This window comes from Diorhabda sublineata, chromosome 1, assembly GCF_026230105.1.
Source record: "Diorhabda sublineata isolate icDioSubl1.1 chromosome 1, icDioSubl1.1, whole genome shotgun sequence".
Lineage (NCBI taxonomy): Eukaryota > Metazoa > Arthropoda > Insecta > Coleoptera > Chrysomelidae > Diorhabda > Diorhabda sublineata.
The window spans coordinates 31,648,381-31,671,094 of NC_079474.1; the positions used below are offsets into that span (position 1 = coordinate 31,648,381).

At 32.4% G+C, this 22,714-nt stretch overlaps 2 protein-coding genes across 7 annotated transcripts in view; both read left to right on the forward strand.

The window, feature by feature from the left end:
- Positions 1-5,690, forward strand: part of LOC130441433 (glutamine synthetase) — a 50,159-nt gene extending 44,469 nt beyond the window's left edge. For all 4 annotated transcript variants that reach the window (XM_056775147.1, XM_056775131.1, XM_056775138.1 and 1 more), the window contains exons 5-6: positions 3,854-3,993; positions 5,183-5,690. In XM_056775147.1, the coding sequence (XP_056631125.1) occupies positions 3,854-3,993; positions 5,183-5,331 (289 nt within the window). In that variant the 3' untranslated portion in view covers positions 5,332-5,690. The remainder of the gene's footprint in view (positions 1-3,853; positions 3,994-5,182) is intronic.
- Positions 5,691-8,457: 2,767 nt separating this feature from the next.
- LOC130442035 (serine/threonine-protein phosphatase 6 regulatory ankyrin repeat subunit A) overlaps positions 8,458-22,714 on the forward strand; it is a 45,823-nt gene continuing 31,566 nt past the window's right edge. For 2 of the 3 annotated variants that reach the window (XM_056776011.1, XM_056776020.1), the window contains exons 1-3: positions 10,013-10,096; positions 11,285-11,386; positions 21,289-21,390. In XM_056776011.1, coding sequence (XP_056631989.1) covers positions 10,028-10,096; positions 11,285-11,386; positions 21,289-21,390 — 273 coding nt within the window. In that variant the 5' untranslated portion in view covers positions 10,013-10,027. Of the gene's footprint in view, positions 8,543-9,848; positions 10,097-11,284; positions 11,387-21,288; positions 21,391-22,714 lie in introns of those variants that run through there. The other variant, XM_056776003.1, reaches the window with a different exon arrangement.

The following is a 22,714-nucleotide window of genomic DNA, read 5'->3' on the forward strand; positions in this document are numbered from 1 at the left end:
AATTGACTTGACATTGACAATTTCCTCATATTCATTCCAAATGTTAAATTAAGTGACGTGGTAATATTTATAAAACAGTATTAGACACGTGAGAATAATACAAAATCTAATCTAGTTCAATCAATCAATGAAAATCCTAACGTAAAGGGATTTACGAGGTTTCGATATAATACAGAGGTCGGCATAAATCAAGGCAACGCTCATATGACCGGCAACACTGTCAAAAAAGATTAAAACGAAGCATGTTCGTGCTTCAGACAGTTGCGTCTGTGTCATGATAACACTTGCTCGTCGAGTAGACGCGTTTTCAGAATGAATAACCGATACAACTTCACTCTTCAATAAAGAATTTTTTTGTTATGTCGTATCTGCGTACGAACGCTGATTATGAAACAAAGTTTACCACATCGCAACAACAATTTCCGAACTCGTCGCTACCAAATCGTTGAACATTGTGACAGACGTACCATAGATTCTTAAAAATGGGATCTGTTACCGACGCGAAACGTTCTGGACGACGGGTATCTGTAACTAACTACCTAACGAAAATATGAAAACAGTGGCGCCATCACATGACAAGATTTACGAGAGCAAATGGACAACGATCCAACACTCGCGAACATCCGTCAGTATTCGTTAAGTGGCCCGCGCGATCATGTGACCTGACACCAAGTGAATTCTTCCTGTGGAGTCTTCTCTAGGACCGCCTTTTTGATAGAAGACCTCTGAACTGCAATTTGAAGAATTTGAAACTCCTGACAGCTTGACATGTTGTGAAACCTTGCCGTGAATGCATTGATCAATATTGGCATCAATTTGAACACTTACTGTCCCAGAAATTTTAACTTCGATTTGGGATTAAGTCTAAACATAACACATGTGGAGAAAGAAGATAATATCAATTGAATTACGAAATGAGAATATGGATCAATCGCATGAAGAGAGAAAACTCAAACAACAGTTGACGAGGCAACATCATATTATGAAAGAATGTATTTATATTACAGAGAATATGAAGAACTCTCCAACAGTAGTAACAGAAGTTATCCAAGACCTAAATCTACTGTACATTGTTATAGATAGCCATTCAAAGATATGGATAATCGAGTTAATCGAAAGTGGATGTAGGAAATAAGAAAAAATGGAAGGTCTCTCTACCAAAAAGATCCCTCCTGGGAGATTAAACAACAACAAATAAGTACAAATAAGTTAGAGTAACTCTTTTTAGTATAGCTGAGTGACGAGAATTAGAAGGACAACACACTTCATACATGTCTTCAAAGTTCAATAGGTACGGCTATAAGTGAATCTAGGCCAAATTCAAATACTTTAAAACAATAATAATAGTCCGTAGTACCTTACAAGCGGTGAATTTAGGAGAATAAACACGTGTCTAAAGGAAAGAAACATGGATATCTTTGAAAACTTCAATGAATTCTATTAATTTTATCATCCCAAAACAAAGCGTATGAATTACTGACCATGAAGAAGTTTCATTGAAGAAGATTATCCAAAATAAAATAAACATGATAAGTATCTCATATTTTTTAGTGAGATCTCTTAAGTTTTCTTCTTTCAAACATCGGTAAAATTTCCTTTCTTTTCTAGAGCTTTTAAAATAACCTGAGTGGTATAATTTCTTCATCTTCAATTTAACGAAAACAGAATTGTAAGTTTTCCTCTTGCTTCATCTATTTTTACGAATATACAGACTGGCGACCGTGGAGGGAAACGCAGCTTAATAGGCTATAAGGCGGAAAGAATAATAAAGAAAAGAACGTAATTAACTAACTTCTGTATCATTATCCGAGTTCAAATGATCATAACAAGAGTTACTTTTATGAAAGCTTCAAAATAAGAAATTTCAACGTTATCGTTCACATCTGTTCGATATTTACGTTTCCAAAGTTAAATAAGACTGCAGTTTTGTTTTCATTCGAAATAATTATTCGGATAATCTTGACCTAATGATAAACTCTTTATTTTTAGAAAATAGTTCTAAGGTTTGCCGATTTACGTATATTTAAGGTTACTATCAAGGTTAGAAGATAACAAGATACCCAGTAATAAAAATATAAGCTTTATGAATATTACCACTACCTTATCTTTTTGATCACACGTGTATTTAATCAGTTTTATATCATTTATGCTAATGGAAATATTTATACATGAGACAATCATTTAAAATTGAATGTTATAATAAAAATAAGAAGACATTAAGAGTTTCCTATGAATTTCTATCATATTATCTATCAGTTGGTTGTAATGTTCCTTTACGCTTGCAAGGGCGTATCTACTTGAGAACTTTTTAGATTAGAATCTAGGTCATCGTGGATACAAAAGGTCCCCAACATGTATTGAAAACAATAAACTTAGTTGTGAAGAAAAACTAGGCAATCGTTCGAAATGAAAACAAAAGCACAAGCTCCAAAATAACTGTAGTTTGTTTTAATCATTAGACATAATTGTGGAATGTCGTACACTTACCGTATACGACTATTTTCGAAAAGTTTCCTAACAAAGAAAAAATACATTTTTGTTCTCCCATAATCATTTTCATTTTCCAATATAGTCCATCCACTTTCTCCAATTTTCTCTAACCATTTCAATTAATTTCAATATAAAAATTTATCACCTGGGAATGATATTTTAAGGTTAGGTAACGGGAAAAGTCGCTGGGAGCCAGTTGGATAAGGATAATTAGAAGTTCAATTTAGCTATGGAGAAGGGGCGTTATCCTGATGAGAAAGCACTTTTTTTGTTCAAGTCAGCCACTTTTTTACAATAATGCTACTTCTCTTGTTATTGTTTTATCTTTTTTAAGATAGTAGATGTACACAATCCCATGACTAAAAAATGATTATCATAACTATCCTGGATGAAACCGTCTCTTTTCTGGTCAATTTTGCCATTTGCAGTCCACAATCTTTACTTTTTTTTCTTTCAGAATGTAGTGGACGCTTCAGATTTCATCTACAAATGAATCAACGCGAACAATCGGACTCTCTCTAACCTTAATCCGACGATCGTCCAGTACCATTTGGTACAATTTTCTGTTGATATCGCAGTTTTTGGTAATCGTGAATGCTCGACGTCAGCAAAGCTAGTCGCGTTTAAATTCAACTGATCAAAATTTTCCGATCGTGAATGATGGTGCAAAATTTCCGTATAAGTGCCCAGCTTTCATTTGCATAGACGTGGGCCTTTCAAAAACAAATACTTAATGTCAGCTCCATATTCAATAATTTCCATTTTCAGAACTATCTTCATATCGACTCACTTATACGATTATCAAATACAAACTAAACGTCCAAACTGCCTGAAATTTGAGCAACTCTCAACACATTCTCAAATAGATTCTGAGGTAAGGGAGTTAGCGAAAAATAGTTTGTTGCCAATCGACTACTGCATACAAAGCTGCATCCATAAAGGTCACAAAATATCTGAGTCTCTAGACATTTCTTGACCAAATTGGTTATTTGTAAATTTGTGACTGTTTGACTATCGGAAAGGATTGTTATATCTAAATTGGGAACTGAAGAATGGAATGATCTGCTTTTATTTGTCGTGTTTATTAAGAGCCACGTTTTATTTTTATTATTCAATGAAATTTTCCTAGTTTTTCATGAAAATTCGGGTCTAGAAATTCCAAAAGGATACATAGAACACGTTCGATCACTTCATCCATTTTTCTATTAAAATATGTGTTATTCTCACTCTTATTATCAACATCATTACCATTTTATCAACTCTTATAGAGCGTTAATGCTTTTTTCTAGCGCATTTCTAGCAGCTAAATCAATATTGTTAAAAAGTATATGAATCAAAATTATTGTTTTTTTTTTGGTTTCAGTGAAATCGAAGAGGCGATTAAGAAGCTCAGCAAAAATCACCTTAGACATATCCAATTCTACGATCCTAAAGGAGGAAAAGACAACGCACGTCGTTTGACCGGACGGCATGAAACTTCTTCAATTCATGATTTCAGTGCAGGTAAATATATCATTATTCAGATATCACATCTACGTTGTCTTCCAATTAAGTAATGATACCTATACGCATTCATACACCAACTTTAGCAGTTTTTCCAAGCGCTATAGCAATTTTGGAAGTTTTCGACTTGTACTTTCGACAACACTCTCATCAAAGTTTTTTATAATACAATCTAACCAAAGAAACTGAAAAATTTGAATATTTTACGGTGCGGAACAGTCAAATGGAATGGGTTCGTTAATAAATAATTGAAGACGTATTGGAAAACGCTTAGACAAGTCGATTTGTATTTTTGAATGCGAATTTTTGCCCAAAAAACTTTCTTATTTTCAATGCAACCCCTTGTATATGTAAAGATAATTCACGGACAATATCATATACCTTTCGGAAATGTCAAGTGTTTTCAGATTTATTACAAATAATAACAGTACACTATAATTATTATCCAACTGAGATTTATACTCAAAGACCACAAAATAAGACCTTAATTTTATCAATATACTAACACTAAATACACTATACTATTCACTATTCACCAAACGAAGTACTAAAATGTATTACTAAACACTTATCTAATTTTTAACACAATAATTTATTTAAATACTCCTTCACTTTATTTATTCCGACATGGAATTATTTACTGACTATTACGATCGATAGAGACTCGTTTATATGCACTAAAATCATATTCAGAATATTCGAAATTTCTAATTTGCTGTAAACAAATAAAAACGGCCACGACATTTTACAATACACTAACATTAAACCATTCACTATTCACCAAACGATGCACTAAAATGTATTACTAAACACTTATCTAATTTTTAACACAATAATTTATTTAAATACTCCTTCACTTTATTTATTTCGACATGCAATTATTTACTGACTATTACGACCAATATTCAGAATATTCGAAATCTTTAATTTGATGTAAACAAATAAAAAAGGCCACGACATACAGCATATAAAAACAATAATATAAGGAAATTAAGTCTGTATATAAAAAATCATAATTTAAATCTACCTGGCGCGTCTTCCAAATTCTATTAATACAACAGGACCGGCTTCACGGTCTATGTCAGCGGACGAGTTCGTAAACAGTATTATAATTTGAAATCCTACACACTGATTAGTAATTTTACCCATCATATGTTTAGCGGAATTTAAAATTCCTCATTTGTTTCAGGCGTAGCAAATCGGGGAGCCAGTGTAAGAATTCCCCGCGGATGTGCCGAAGAAAAGAAAGGTTATTTGGAAGATAGACGACCAGCTTCTAATTGTGATCCTTATTCAGTAACAGAAGCTATAATCAGAACGTGTTGTCTGAATGAATAAATATAAATAATAATACTAGCACAATTTGCACCTACTTGTATTATATTTCAAAAAAAATTTTAGATTCGTATATGTTATGTAAAATATAGTCAAATTTATCACTATTTAATATTCGTAATAATGGTAACCATCATTTTCATAGATCACTAGAATTTTATTTTTATTGTTAATTTTTTTTGGATGTATTCTATTGAAGTTTTTTAACATTTCGGGAAAATAGGTAAGAAGATTAATTTTTTGAAAAAATAAGTTGAGATGATGACATTTTTAAGTTAATATTTTTTTTATTATGGAATATCAACTTAGACTTAGTCAGTTTATAATTGATGTATATTCAATGAATAAATATTTACTAGCTATTCGATTTGTTTCATTTAACTCCCTTAAATTCTGGAAGTAGCTCAAAGTTATCAACAATTATCTTCGCGAAATCACTTTTGGAAGTTACTTAACAGCTGAATCATGTAAAATGTCATGAAAATGTGGTAATAAAAATAAAATCCAAAAAAGGCTATTACACCTCTAATTAAGAAATACTATTGTGCATATTTCCACCTGGCTATTCGCAACCAGGGTAAATATTGGGTGCCACACATCTGCTGAATCTTATGTCACAAAATTTTGACCAGTGGGTTTAATAGACAAAATTCAGCAATTTTAGTCCAATGTAAAAGACTTTTCGAACAAACAAAAGCATACGGTAAAATACATTGAGGTATCTTCTATGACAAAAACGATCCCTCATTTATGGTATTAAATAGAGTTCAAGAAATACTGAAAACGAAGATTGCTATTGGGAAATCTTCGTTAGTATAAACGAACTACCATCTTTTCGAGCTTCCCCGTAAATCATTAACATATCGGTCAACAATTCAAATGAAAAATTTATTTTATAACAGCATAATTGATATAAAAACTAATTTAAAATTTTAAGATTCAACCTACCAAGATCGTGTGAAACACACAAAGAACTATCAAAAATTTGACACGTGCCTACTAGATTATAATTTAGATTATTGAGTAGTATTTAGTTACCTGCAGACTTTTGTTTAGAAGCAAATTTCTACAACACCGTTCATTTTAGTTCCATAAAAGGTTATTATTAGTTTTTTAAGTAAAAATAATGAGGCAATTTAAGACAAAATTAAAAAAAAATTGCTCCAGTGGCGTAAAAAATAAGGGGATTAAAGTGACAACTAACCCTGACAGCGCGCCACTGGTTAAATTATTTGTTTGTGTATATCAAAATATTACTTTATTAAGGAACCTATTGGTCACCAAATTTGAAAAAAAAAATTAAAAGCGTTCTCAATTTATGGCAAATTTTTTATTTTGATTTAAAATTTTGAAAACCTTACATCTCAGCAACTAGGGCCCGTAAGGGTTCGTATTCCTATATCAAAATGAATCATTTATTGAGATTTCTCTGTGGTAGAGCGTTGTCGGTCGAATATAGAAACACCCTGTATATTAAAAAGAATATAGATGTCGTATTCACTAAGGATAGTAGATAATACAAGTCAATTTGATCAAATCACCCCGGTTTACGATAATCAAAGTTTTGTGCTTACGTTACACATATGTATCCTATATGGTCCGGGACCAGTGACAAATTTTCATCACGAATTTCCTCCCGAGTGAAAATTCGTCAGCTACGGCTCCGGTAGAGGGGCAGACAGTGGTAGCCTCCCACGAACGAAGAAAAAAAAAAGGTTTTTAGTCATTTCCTCCCTTTCTAAAATTTCTCGAATAATAGTTTATCTAATAACTTGAAGGAAAAGTAAAGTCAGCTGAGAATAATATGGAGGATTATACGTCAGCTGGCCGCTCGAATATGTAAAAATAATTTATATTTTCAATGATTTCCTCTCAACTGAAAATTAATCTGGTCATAGTTTATATGTTATTGTGAAATCTGTATCTCAGTGGAAAGTTCGTCAGATTGTAACTTGAAATATGTAAGGTAGCAGCATCTATCACCTACTGAATCTTATCAGACTTTTCCCTTGATTTACAGCTAGCTGATTTTTTTTATTATTTACTAGAGTATATTACCTATTCTCTAATAAATTTTCACCCGGAAGGAAACCACTTTTCTCTAGTTATTCTTTTTTTTTATAAATTGAAGTTACACATGTTATTATATACGATGGATATTTCATGTTACATCATATGAAAGGCGTTCCTCTTAGCTTTGGGAATATTTCCAAAAAAACTTTTACAGATAATTTGTACAAACAGGGCTAAGATAATCGTCATTGCTTTTGATCGCTACATATTTCCATCGATCAAAGATACCGAGCACAAACTTCGAGGTATGGAGCAAGTTAACTTCCGTATCGATAGTCCTGATCAAGTACGAAAAAAAAAGGATTTCAATTGAGCTGAAAAATATAATTTTCACTTGAGAGGAAAATGGACATGAAAATCTGTCACTGGCTCCCGGACTAATAGTACAATGTCACATACAACGGTTTCTAAATAATAAAAATATATGGTTTAAACCTTTAGGGCGTCAAACCAAATAAGAGTTGGTAGATTTCTTGAAACATTTTAAATTAATGAAAATTATTAATATATTCATGCGACAGAAGCTTCCATTATTCTTATAGTTTGCTGTTAGGTTTCTTACCTGGAATATTATTTCTAAAAACTAGCGTGTAAAGGACGTGAATCTCCCCGTAAATTCACGTCGTCGGAAATCCCCATAACTTTGCAAATGCCCCAAGAAACTAATCTATAATCAGAGAATTTAGCATACTACACAGTAGGTCAATGTGTCTACACGATATTGTTGAATCACGGCAAAAGCAACCCTTGCAGAGAGATTTCTGGAAGGGGTAAAACGCCCCTTATTGGCCAAGAAAGAATTTCTCTTCAGTTTAGTATTCCAGATTTATTCAAACTATCGACTTCTTCAGTTCTACAAAATAATAAAATTTCTGTTATGAATATCGGGTGCTTTGCAGCATGCTGACCGGAGGAGAAATTCTTCTCAAGTGTTTCTATTTGTTGATATGCTTACTTTTCAAAAAAGTGCTTCAGTTTTAAACGTCCAATCAATTTTCCAAAACCATGTAAATATTACAGTGTTATTTGAAATTATGAAAGTGATTGAATTGTAGAATGTCACAAGTAGGTGGAAAAAAAGGAGCTGGAAAAGGTCCTTCTAAGGATAAAAATGAAGATAATAAGGAAAAAGATAAAACAGGTAAGATTTTCATCATCATTTTATCCCCAACTACACAGTATTTCAATTTTGTGATGACAGATTTATTTTCTTGCCGGTTTTCTTCTTCAACAAGGAATATATAGTTAAATATATTTATCCAAATCCAATATTATTTGTATATCGATAGAGATATTTATGCAGGGTTAACCCTGTATAAATGCTCATATCTTCTTCTATTTAACATTATTCTAAACCAGCTCGAAAGTTATTCTATTCATCTAACGGTTTAATTTAGAAAATTTCACTTTTTATCTACCTACATAGAATTTAGTCCATAATATTGAAATATGGAGATCTAGTAGGCTATTAAAAAGGTTTCCTTTCAACTATTAATCTACCTGGAAAAGCTTAATATAAATACTCACGAGCATGTCTTACGAAATGGAGAGACGCATCATTCTGTTGAAACCAGATGTCTTTATTCGGAGCATTACTAGGAAACAAATTAGCTGATTGCAGTATTCAATTTTTTGCATGAATTCAAAATATTATACTTAAGAGTTTCGCTAGAATCTTAGCTCTAAAGCTTTATTTCCTATCTTCTTCTCTCGATGGCGTGCCTGTCTTCAAGCGCGGGCTATGTCCATGTCAATTTGGTTGTATTGGTCTCCATCTGTAGCTACTCGGAATATTCATTCTACTCCTAGTCTGGTCCAATTTCTAATGTTTCGTAACCGCGATAAGTTTTTTTCGACCTTTCCCTGAATGATCAAGCGAGATATTTGATATTTGTTACCACGCATTATATGCCCGAAATAACTGATCTCCCTTTTTCTTATAATGTTTAGAAGTTCTCGATATTTATTCAAGTCTCTTCATTACTGGTGTTTGTACAGTCCACGAGGTCATGAGAATAGCGCTACATCTCGAACGCTTCTATTTTATTTAGGATATCAGCGTCTACGTCTCACATACATATAAAAAATGCTCCGTAGGTAACAGTTGAGTGTTCTTAACCTCGATGTTTCCATAAGCGTGAATTAGTTTTCTTTTACTGAATGTCCTACGATTAAATCCTCGCCAACTACCCAAATATTGGAAATGTGGTTTCCTATAAACACAAACAAATTTTTCTGGGACTTGAGTATGATCTCATTCACACAATAACGACAATTGTAGAAGCCAAAGAAGTGAAGAATTGAGTCAATAAAAAACTAGTTGAACTTATCAAAAAGAGCATCAATTTATATGATTTACTTAAATTTTTTAGCTGGGGCATATTAGGAATAGTAGATTTGGTATTTTTTTGATGTTTCATTAAAATCCTATTCTGTCTTGATACCAGGTAATAATAAAGAAACAAAAGAAAAAGAGAAAGATGAAACTACCAGTAATCCAGAAGGCGAGGAAGGAACTGCATCAAAACCACAAAGCGCCGGTGCTAGCATCAGGGATGCCGCCCAAAGGATCCTTGTTCTGTGCCAAAAGGGAGAATGGGGACCGGTGGATCAAATTCTTAAGTCAATGGAGAAGGCGATTGCTAATGCTGGAGAAGATGCAAATAATGTACCTCTGGCAGGAGTTTTGGATTTGGTTAGTATAAACGTTGTTATTCCTTTTATCATTTACAGAAACTATTCACTATTCGCACCATAGTTTCGATATTTGAAAAATCATAAGTCAGATGCACCTCAATATCACCAATGTTTCATACGTAACGTCGTGTTCTTAACAGCAGCTGAACTGTGAGGTCTCTACATGCCATTTCAATACTCGCACTTACCTCTTCTTCCTACGTTATGTCATTAATCAGCCAGCTACCCAAATATTTGAAATATGAGATTAGTTGAATGCTGCACCCGTTGATTGCAATCCCAATTACCTCTTTTTCATTCTATCTCCACTTTGCTTGTTCTTGTTTATGTTTATATTAATACTTCATCTTTGACCAGCATCATACACTGTGTCCAGCAACATTTGTTAGTCTTCAACATTTTTTTCGATGACGGCTGTATACCTCATCTTGTTTATAATTTCCCCACTTATCTTTACTCCCTTCTATGATTCAGGTTTAACAAAAGGCGCATATCATCTACCTTATACGATTTAAGACATTTGTGTGTTTGACTGGATTAAACTCCTTTATGAAGTCTTCGAAATCACAATTGTTCTTTGCCAATAATGAGAATTATCTCTAGAAATATTTTCAATGTGACTCATTTAGATGATTATCAATTTTGTTATCTTTGTTGTTTTGGGGTAAGGAGATTAAGATCGCTTTCTTCCAGTCTCTGGGAAGTTCCCTAGTTTGATAAACCTGTTCGAAGAACGCCGAATCCTTTCGTCATCAAGTAGTTTCACAAGCTCTATACAAATTTTATGTGGTCCAGCCTCCAAATGTCTAACAGTTAAATAATTTGGATCCAATTCGTTATAATCTACTAAATCCTATTCAAAAATTGTGCTAGTCAGGAAATAGGAATTTACTCTATTCGTAAAGTACAATTTAAGCAGAATATTTTCTATTGGTCGATTGGCAAATTGAAGACAAGAAATAGAAGCATTTTCCTTCAATATAACGCAAGTACCTGGCATACATCTAATTTCCGATTCGATTTACAGAAAAAAGCATTTTGAGCACGTTTATTCTTTCCAGACTCGATTAAGCTCCTTGTTTCATTTCGAAGAAACATTTTTTTATTATGTTTGATGCCTTTTTCATTTCTCATGCCACCCTATTGTCTATTGAACAAACAAAATGAGATAATTTGTTGTTTCCAGGCTACCGGAATGACACCTTTAATGTATGCAGTAAAAGACAATCGAACGTCGCTCATAGATAGAATGATTGAGCTGGGATCTGATGTAGGAGCCAGAAATAATGTAAGTTCATCTACAATATTGTCGGAAACTTGCAAATTAGAGATATGAGTAGTTTTAAATAAATAGAATATTAATTTAGAGCTCAAGTATACTTGAAATAACGCGATAATAATAATAACCTAGCCTAATAACGAAATAATTCTACCCGACATATGCTAGTCTCAATAGCGTAAATTTTTACTTTTTTATCAGCATTAATAAATTACTTCACGTGATCCCTCAGGAAATACGTTTCAAATCAACTTTCTAGACCAAATGATAGCTTCTTTTTTCGAATTCAACAACAATAAATCCATGTCATCCATATTTTTTTTAATCTCCAATGAAAGTAACGCGTTTCATTTTGAGAAAAACATTCCAATGCCACCTGCAGTTGATCTATAACTTACTCTACACTGCTCTGGATAATTTGCAGGTTGTAGGGTCCATTGTGGGTTTGTTCTACTCTATATGAGGCATCTTTTAACTAACAATGACACTCACAAATCAAACATCGGATGAATTCTCAACTTTTCTACAACCCACTAAGCGAAATATCGATGCATTTAGTGGTCTCAAGGTTTTATTTCTTCTCCAACTAAATCTTATAACATCTGTACCAAATTATCCAAGAAGTGAACAGACCTAACCTAACCTAACCGAATTTCCTTATCCATAATTGAAAATATTTTTTGGAAGAGAGTTCTCTTCCTTTTTTGCTTACTAAATATGCAGGAATAATCTAATCTCTGGAGAAACAGCATTATAGTACTTGAAAGGATAAAATGGTGAGTTAAAAAATGTCATCGAAAACGATAATTCGATAGATCGATAAACTTGGATCTTCTTTAGTACGAGCTCTTTCGACTTGTTGGTATTACTGTATCATTCAGGGAGGATCTTTGATCATTAAAGACACAGTAAGTTTTTATAATACATAGTATGGAGCGTGATAAATAAAAATTCGTGTATTGCTAAGACATTATTGGAAACAAAAGTTTACAGCGCTCTTGGCAATAAGAAAAATATGTAACTTTGGAAAGGAAGACAAATTTAATGAGAACAGCGAATAATCAAAAGTGGGGATTTGAAGATTGTTCGCGCTCAGATTGTTCACCGACGTTGGATATTGAAGTTACAAGGAAAGTAAAAAATGATCGTTGTATTAGACGCCATTGTTGCTTTCGATGAAAAATGGATTCATACAAATAACTCAAACATGGAAAATCAATAGTTAGACAAAGGACAATTATCAGAACCCGTCGCAAATAGGTCGATTCGAGCGGAAAGTCTTGAATCTAGTAGAATTATGAAGATTTAGTTTACTTCGAAATGATTCCATGTAGTCGAGCTATCAATACCGTGCTAAATAGTGGACAGCTGATGCGAATGAATGAAGTTTTATCATACAAATATACAGATTTAGTTAGCCGAAAGCGGGTTCTGTTACAACATGATACTGCTAAACATCATACTGCGAAAGTTATGTGGTATTGAACTCCCACGAGATCCAGTATTTAGTCCAAACCTTACTCCGTCATTTTACTGTTTATTCATCACTACATTATTTATATATCTCAGTAAACATAAAATTATAATTGTTATGTATTCCCCATCTCAATTTTGAAAAACAGAGAAACCAAACCTCTTTTCTCTTCTTTTTCTACATTATGTGTCATCATAGACGAACAAAGAGCATAGTACAAAATAAAGAATTGAATTTTCATATAATGCCACTCATTGCAACCAACCTAGTGGTATTTAATTACTATTAAGCTAACAATGTTGTCAATTTTCTAAAATTATTTCCTTTTTTACATACAATTGTGAAAAAATCCGTATTTTTTAAGGAATAATAAAGAAAATATTGTAGAATATTTTTTTATTGTTCTACGTACTTAATTTCGTGTTGAAAGATTCTCAATCAAAATTATATTTAGAAATAATCGATCCAAAACGCTTTGATTTAGAAGCAATAATTTATGAAATGAGGCTGTATATTCGCAAATTAATGCAGGTTTTATCCATTTCACATAATATGAACTGATTGGAACATTATAACATTATATAGGTGTGGTAATTTACGTTAAATTAAGTTGTAAAAAGTTGGATAAAAATAGAAGGCAGTAATTCATATCAGAAATGCCAAATTTCCTTTTATAATATCATACCTAGTAAACAAAGAATAATTTGAAAAAGTATTTTATATGATAAATACACAGATTTTGAATAACTAAGCCCACATTTGTGAAGCAGTCGTTCTTCTTTCCCAATACTAGTACTATGAACAGTATGAACTCTTTTTGCATTTATTTTCAAGAACCAACTTGATTTAAAAAAATTCAATTGAAAATAGAAAATAAAAATTGTGCATCAATCAACATATATCAATTCAATTGCTCGCCACGAAACATCAAGCCAAACAGGTGTTACCAACAAAATAAAACACTCTTTAACACACACTTCCACGTTTCGTTTTGTTTCTTTTTCTAATGATACATATTGGAAAGACACAGAGTATGGTCAGTATCTGGACAGTATCTGTCAAAAATTCCAAAAATACAGCCAGGAACCTTCGTTGAAAGGAACCTTTACTTTGGAGACCGTTACTTTATTAGGTTATTTAAGTTAACATATTCTTGGTTTTTTTCCTAGTACTACTATTAATTAGAGCCCCACAATATAAGATACAGGAAACTTTCACAAATATAGATCTTTAATTATAATTTTTAATTTATTGATGATTAGAAATTTCTCGAGGTTAGATAAGGAAGTTAAAAGATGCCTCTCTCAACCACAGAAAAGACTGAGGGTTATTTTTTTCTGCTTCTTTATAATGTAAAGAATATATTTCATTCAGTATTTTATAATTTTTGTTTAAATGGAAGATAGATTAAACTAAACTAAACTAAAAATTAAACTAAAATTTGAAAAAGTAATATTATTATCATCAACAATGAATAAGGATGAATAAGGATTGAAATTAAACTGAGAAAAACTTTTTATTATAAAATCGTTTCATCGATATATTTTTTGAACCTCCTGTTTTCTGCAAATATTTTCATTCTTTCTTTTTTTGTCCTCTATTTTCCTTATTTATCATATCCCCTTGCTTTTGTTTGATTTACTTCCTTTCATATTTTTTCTTGTGAAGCTATACGGTTTCCACTCGTAAAATTTTATTATCATTAGACTTCTTGTAGTTTTTCTTCTGTTCTTCTTCTACCTAGGTTCCTCATACACGAATGTTTCGATTCCTCCCTATCTAATGCTAACCTTTTCAAGACATCTATTATCTTTCGTTTCTTCTCCTTATCTTCCTTATTTGTCCTAACCACTTTCTCTCCTCGATTTTACGTTATGTACATTCTGTAAATGTATGCATATCAATTTGTCTGTTTTCTCTTTATTTCATTTAGAAATGATTCTTTTCAAAATCTCTTCATTTCTACAATTGTCTCACTTTGTTTTCCCCACTAGTCTTTTTTGGTCTCAATTCGATCTATTCTTATTTCTCCATAATCAATTTTCAAATGAATATACAGTGAAACCTACTTAATTGGGATCTCGAGAGACCAAGACATGTACCAATTATTGAGGGTTTCCAATAATTCAGTTTTCCAATTAAGCAGGTTTACAATTATCTCACTTATACAGGTAATTCAGCTACAGAGTCTTAATTATAGAGGTAAACATCGAAAAAGTATTTGAATTCAGATCTCATTTAACAAGGTTCAAAAAGTTCCATTAACTGAAGTAATTTAATGAAAAAGAACTGGCACCTCATTGCAACTCTCAATAATAGAGGTTTCTCACATATCCAAGTGCAAATTAACCAGGTTTCACTGTATTAATATTAATTGTATAGAGTATCTTCTTTCTTTGGTTCCATTTTTACATCATTATATACCAGTATGATCTTGTTTAGTACGTTGTATAACCTGATTTATTCTCCTTATGCTATGTATTTAATCTTTCATTCTATTATCATTTTATTTAAGGTGTACTCATTTTCTATTTCTTCTATTCCATTTCTTTAGTAATATAGTCATTAACTTCTGCATTTTATGGTATTTGCTATCAATACACATCAACGGCATATACTATTGAATCAATTTTCACTGGTTAAAAAGTTTTGTAGCCAAGCATCGGTTTTGTCTTACATTTTGGTGTTTGTTTATAGTTGTGTTTTATCCGCCTTCCTATCAAGATTTTCCCAATCGTACTTTCACCTTTACATTCTTTTGATAATAGTAATAAATAAAATAGATGACAAAATCCTCCACCTTAAACACCATAACGATACAGAAAATTTATATAGGCGGAAATTACTAAGCAATTTTGCATTTATCTTTGTTAAAACCGATCCACAACTCACCTTGCAGTTATCTATTCATATTAATAGTTCGATGAAAAGGGGGTAAATAACGCAAACTAGGAAAGTTTTAATTTTATTAAAAGCTTAATCGACCTTTTCTGAAACACATTTTAGGGTGTAATGCAATACATATTATGTTTCATCACATTATCTAAATACAGTTGCAGTGCCGTCTTTAAATTTGGAACTGAGAATAGGAAATTTTCAACAATCCCAAATATATTGATTGTTTGTTTGATTAATATATTTATTGGAATTAATAGACCTGTGTCATAACTGAATGTCTCTCCTAAACTAGCTAAACCGCTGAATCTTATATACGAAAAAAGAAATTTTATCATTACAAAATTTGAATGACATTTTAATTATATACATATAAAAACTCCCCAAATCTATACGCTAAATATTACTGAAATAAATTAATTTTACTGGTTCTTTGTGTTTATTTGTATTACATCACTCAATAAGTCCTGTAATTGACACACAGATGGCGCTGCCATTGTCAAATCCATATGACGTTTTTGAAGTACGAACTTTCAAAAGACTATGTGTGAAATTTCATGACATTTCGATTAGCGAGAAAAAAGTGACAGCCATTTAAATGAAGCTACTTTTGTTTTTTGTCAAGACAATTTTCTGTGTTAATTTATCATTGCTTCTTAATAAAAAAAAATACTGTCAAGATCGGCAATGGCTTCCAAAGTATTATCGGGACTCTTCTCTATCGAAACGAACCATTTGTTATTGGTTTGCTGAATTTAAACGTGGTCGTACAGACACCGATGATGGTGAACGTTCTGGTCGCCCGATTAAGGTGGTTACTCCAGAAAAAATCAAATAAGTCCACAAATCGGTTATATCTAATCGTAAATTGAAATTGCGTGAGATAGCTGAGGTCGTATAGGTATCAGAGGATAGTATGTTTACAATTATGTATGAACTCTTGACCATGAGAGAGCTTTTTTTAAAGTGGGTGCCGCGTTTACTCTCAGTCGATAAAAAACAACAACGTGTTGATGATTCACAGCAGTGTTAAACCATGTTTTAACGTTATAAATCAAATTTTATGTATCAATATGTGACAATGGATGAAACATGGATCCATCACTTCACATCGGAATCAAAATGATCATCATCTGAGAGGACTGCAGCCGGTAAACCACGTCCGAAGCATCGAAAGACACAACAATCAGCTGGGAAGGTTATAACTTCAGTATTTTGGGATGCGCATAGAATATTGTTCATCAACTATCTCCAAAAGGGATATACGGGTACTACATAGAGTTGTTGAATCGTTTGAATGCAAAAATCAAGGAAAAACCTCATATGTCGAAGAAAAAACCACTGTTTAACCAAGACAATGCACCGATCCACAAATCGATGGCAACGATGGTTAAATTGAACGAATCACACATCGAATTGCTTCCTTCCTCATCTACCGTATAGTCCAAATCTGGTCCCCAGGGACTACTGGCTATTCGCTGATCTTAAAAAAATGCTCGCCGGTAAGAAATTCAGCTCAAATGAATGCTGAAACTGAAGCCTATTTTAAGGCAAAAGACAAATCCTTCTACAAGTACGATATCAAACTGTTAGAGAAGCTTTGGAATTATTTTATTGGTCTTGAAGAAGATTACATTGATAAATAATTTCAATTTCTGACAAAAAATTTGTTTCTCTTAGTTAGTCACACGACTTATTAAGTGATATATCAACTAACTTTGATTTTACTGATATTTGAGGCGAATTCAACAAATCTGAGATCAGTAAGATCCATTCAGCCATCCTTTAGTTACAAATGATGTAACAAACTTGAGTAATTGACACTCGAGTCGCTCTCAAGTTTCCAACTCAGTAATACTTTAATCTAAATGAAGAAAATCTAGCATCAATACAATTTTTAAAAACGTTTGCATTTTGCTATTATATCAATAATAACATCTACTTCAAGTAGAACATGAGGTATTTGTAATTACACTAAAGCCCCGCTGTTCCAAAATAATTACGACCAGGGGAGGTTTGGATTGCCGGAAATGGTTTTCAAAGGAAAACAATATGTCTACACCTGCTGACCTGTTGTTTCTATGACGATGGCGCAACATCGCATCATAAAACAGTTAAGAATGATTGACATATGAATTATTTTCAACCTTCGAATCAAAGTCGTCAATATAAATACACGAATGCTAAAAATAATTGAAAATATATATTGAACTTTCTTCACACCGAACGAAAAACGTTCTGGAAATGTATCTCACTTAAGAGAAGCCTCACTTATTATATATCACAAGCGCTTGTTTATACGGGTCGAGTAGAATGGGCGAGTGAGTATGTGAGTTGACACTCGTCTTTCTACTCGCTTGATGTCGACAAATCAACGAGTCGAGAAGCGGGCGAGTCATAAAAACCACAATTTGCTCCTGTTTTCTGTACAGTTTCGAAGTTAGGTAAAGAGTTTGCAATTTGGTCCATTGCTTTGTTGAGTTTTTAGTTTGATTGACTAGAAACTAAAAATTAAGTGGAATGAAGAGGAGACAGAGCTTATGGGTTTATACCTAGACAATGAATACTTATGGAATATGCGAATTTACAATATAAAAATAAATTATTGCAACAGAAAAAATGTCTTTTCTTTTTAACCAATCCTCAACAAATACTTTAGGATTTTGTCAATTTTCTCTTCCAAAACTTCATCTATTTCTTCTAATATAACCTCATAGGATCTTTTAAAACATTTTCTAACTTGAGACTTAAAATCTTGATCATTATATAAACGTTAAAACTAAAGCTGTCTGTCCACAGCAAGGGTCTCAATGTGATGCATGTGGATATTTCGTCGAGTATTGGGGCGATCTAAAACAAAACAACTTTATAATTATACAATTTCTTTTAGATTTTCACTGTTTCGCGATAAAACAACTAGGACATTTTGATGTTTCCCGATCCCAGAAAAATGCTTTTTTATTAAAATTGATAAACAGAAAACATCAAGTCAATTTATATTGAAAATGAAGATTTCACACCGATATAATACGTTTCCAAGCCCATGTTCAATATGTATGCTGATTTTATTTGATTTAATCTATATGTTCTCTAAGCAGAGCGTATTGTAGTTATTTTTCTGATGTCCACTGATTCGTTACAGTTGCGTGTTTTAAATGTAGGGCGATGTATCACGCAATGCCCACTTACATCCACGTCATGTTTTTCTTTGAAATTTTCGCAGATTAGCATGTCTAGCGAATTACGGACAACAATTTTGAGGAAGGAAAGTCCATCGATCATTTTCAGTTAGCAAAAATAGCTAATTCTTTTGCCTAAATACAAAAATTACGACTTCTAATTCACCTGAATATTGATATTGGTATTGTTAGTTTGACCTCGACATTTTTCATAGCAGCTTATGAATAAGTTAAAAAAATAGTTGAAGTAGATGTAAAATAATTTAATAATTTGTACTTTAGAAACGTCGCTTACTGAGTTCTATAGAAATAATATTCCAAGGGGTTTAATTGATTTTATCTACATATACATAAAAATACAGAGTGAGCCATAGAAAACAGTCTTAAAATTCTATTCTGTTACTATCTCAAAAGCATTCAAGGAATGACGTTTTTATCTATGTTACTGTTTAACGAAGGATTTCTAAAATTATCACTTGATATTTGCATTAATTCCCCCAAAACTGCTTTTTTCCATAATGCTGATTCTCAAAATATCAATTTGTGGGAGCTACAGCTTCAGTTCATTGGTACTATACGAAAAATAAAAACACTTAATGATGGTATACCTGTACTTGGAAAAGCTTAATAATATACTAAGTCAAATATGATCAAAAAACCATGTTCCTAATTTTTTAGATTAATTAGGATGAAGCAGGTCTGGTAGAGGAGGATCATAAGCAATTCCAAGAAAGTAATAAGTAAATCTTTGCGGGGAATTGAGTAGGAATAGTTAATCTAGCATAACAATGTTCTAATTTTGACGAGAGGTGATCGAAAAATCTTTTTGAAATTTATGAAATCAGCAGATTTACAACGCTTGAAATTAGTTTTTATCTACGACCACCATTAATTTAAAAACTCATCATATAAATACGTGAAATTACAAACTTTTTTATTTATGTATCAAGTTACCTTAGATAATTTTATGTTTTGTCAAAGATTCTGCAATTATAATAATCTTATACTGTCATTAAGAAGTGTGAAACGTCATTGTCATTTTGCAAAATATCTTTCAAATTTTTATTGATAAGACATTAATTGTTGTACTCCTGAAATTGCAGAAATTGCGTGCAATGTAACTCAAAACCTGCATCCGGAAAAATCTAGAACAATATACATGAATGTTCTTATTTCATATTTCTAGGAAAAGTCAAGCCAATGTCAATGTAAATCATCCCATTATTTAATGTTGAAAACTACCACAAATTTAAATTTAAACATTGATATTTATAAGTATTTCATAACCTTCATGAAACCATAATCAGAGAGCCATGAGCCAAATTTTTTGGATATTTACAAAAAATATGTGTCTTTGCGACCTTTAGAAGTAAATAATGAACAATTTTTTTTGACATATCGCGAAAATAATGCACCAAATAACCTGTTGGTTGTAGTTGGTATTAAGCAGATTAAGAAGATTCCATTGATCGTCTGCTATGCCCAGACAGAAGCTTTTGCCCTGGATGAGCGAGAGCTCAAATCGATTTTCTCAATACTGGGACGCCTTCAACCTCAAAAATACAAACTATAACATCACAATTTTTGACTAAATATTAATTTGAGTAATTAAAATCAGTTAAAATTTTCAACATAAATATATGATTAAAATTCTGTTTTTAAGAAATTATTTTCGACTCTTTCCGTCTATTGCATTCACATAATATCCTCTCCAGAATCAGTTTTGCACTATTTTGGGCTCTTCTGTAAAATTTTCTATTTACAAAAGGGCAGAAGAAAACGGGCATGCGCTGTAGGCGACTGCGAAGCTCTCGCACTACACACTCCGCCATTGTTGACATTCAGGCGTCAGTCGGCGTTGTGCTACAACTACCTAAACATGTCCGCCATTATTGATGCTCCCGTCAAGTGTGAAATGCGAAATGTGATCCGTTTTCTACAGCTTCTTCAGAAGGTCCAGAGTCTGTTATGTATTCTATTGTTAGAGAACGGTTAGGCTGCAATGGCGGCAACTTTCTTTGAAGAGGGTATTGAAAAGATTGCCCACAGATATGAAAAACGTCTTAATCTCTTCGGTAATTATGTCGAAAAGTAACACTAAAAATCTTTTGGTAATAAAATAGTTGTTTTATTGTTTTATATGAACTTGTCTTTTATTTATAGCCTATCATAGGTTGGAAAAAAACGGTCCTCGTATATAGCTAAAGAAAACTATTTTTTAATGTGGTCGTAAATAAAATATTGTATGGTACTAGTGCGCAAAACTACTTCACGCACTTGTATCATAAATAACTATTGATCACTCATAAATCGAAACGATTCTAAAATTTTTAAAACTTATCGAATATGTACAATCTTTTTAGGACAATTACAATGTACTTCACATATCTGCAATGCATTCCAGGGAAGATGTTGTCAAACTTCTGCTCGGAAAAAGAGGAGTGGACCCATATTCAACTGGAGGGGTAAATAATTAACTTATGAATTATAATATAATAATTAATTAGCTTATTATATTAGTGGATACTCTTCCATTTCGCATAATTGTGTTTTTAATTTTTGCATTTAATTCTTGAATTAATTCAAACAAACTGAAGCTACAATAGCCAAATGTTTGGAAACATAAGAGTACTTATGAAATAAATGTATTTATAAAGGGAAAGTTAGATACGAATATATAAATTTAAGTAACAGCACACTGTAACATATCCGTATGAGATATGAAACAAAGCGATGAAGATATGTTGACTGATGGAGAAGGAAGATATTAAAAAGAATTTACGTAAGACAGTAAAGCGCTAGTATATAAAAATCAATGAAGAATTTGAGGAAATTCATAAAGAACTAAAAGATAACTGTTTATTATCCATTATTTAGATTATATATATTTTTATTACCCCTACACATTTATGCATTTGTTGAAAGCGATCAACCGGCTGCAAAAAATTACGAAGCTCGTATGCGTATCACGACAACCCCCACGAATTTATCTGGTGTAAGTTTCAAATTTTTATTCAAAAATTCAACAGGAAGAGCACCCCTTTAGTTGAGTGTACTTCTTAAGAGCAATCAATACGATTGCATGTTCTCAATTATCCTCAATATCCAAGCATTCTAACAAAAAAAACACTGAATCTGTTATTAAAAACAAGAATTGAAGAACGATTATCATCAACATTCATCTGGACATGTATGTATGTATCGATTTGGGGTCTCGTATATACTACGACCCAAAGGATCTTGCTGCGATACTGGAGAGCCCAGTGTTTACAGCTGATCCATCAATCCCACTACTTTTAAAAAGTCTAGAATGTGAGATGGCTTTAATTGCCAGAGACCTTCGTCTTCTATTTGATACACACCCAGGAATAGTGCTCTGGAGTTCCTTAGTGTTTCACAATTCGAGAAAATGTGGATAGAGGTTTCGTCCAATGTGCAGTGCTCCGATAAAACTCCTGTTCATTTGGATATAAGCCTCTAACTGTGTCGCTTCTGTGCGTCATTCACCCACTTTAATCGCATCCTCCAAATATCGTCGATGATCTCGTTGATGGACGTCTAGAAGTCTTTTTTGCTCAGAGTTCATCTACGTGACCAACACAATTACACTTTGTAATTTGGTCAATTGCAGCGTATGACTGAAACATTTTATGTAATTGACAAAAAAAGTTATTCCATTGAATAATCTAATGAGTTGTCAAAATCAGCGGATTTTCGTGGGGTAAACATATACTTTTGCCGTAAGTTTATGTGTGGTTTGAGAAATTATTTGTTGGATTTTAAACCTTA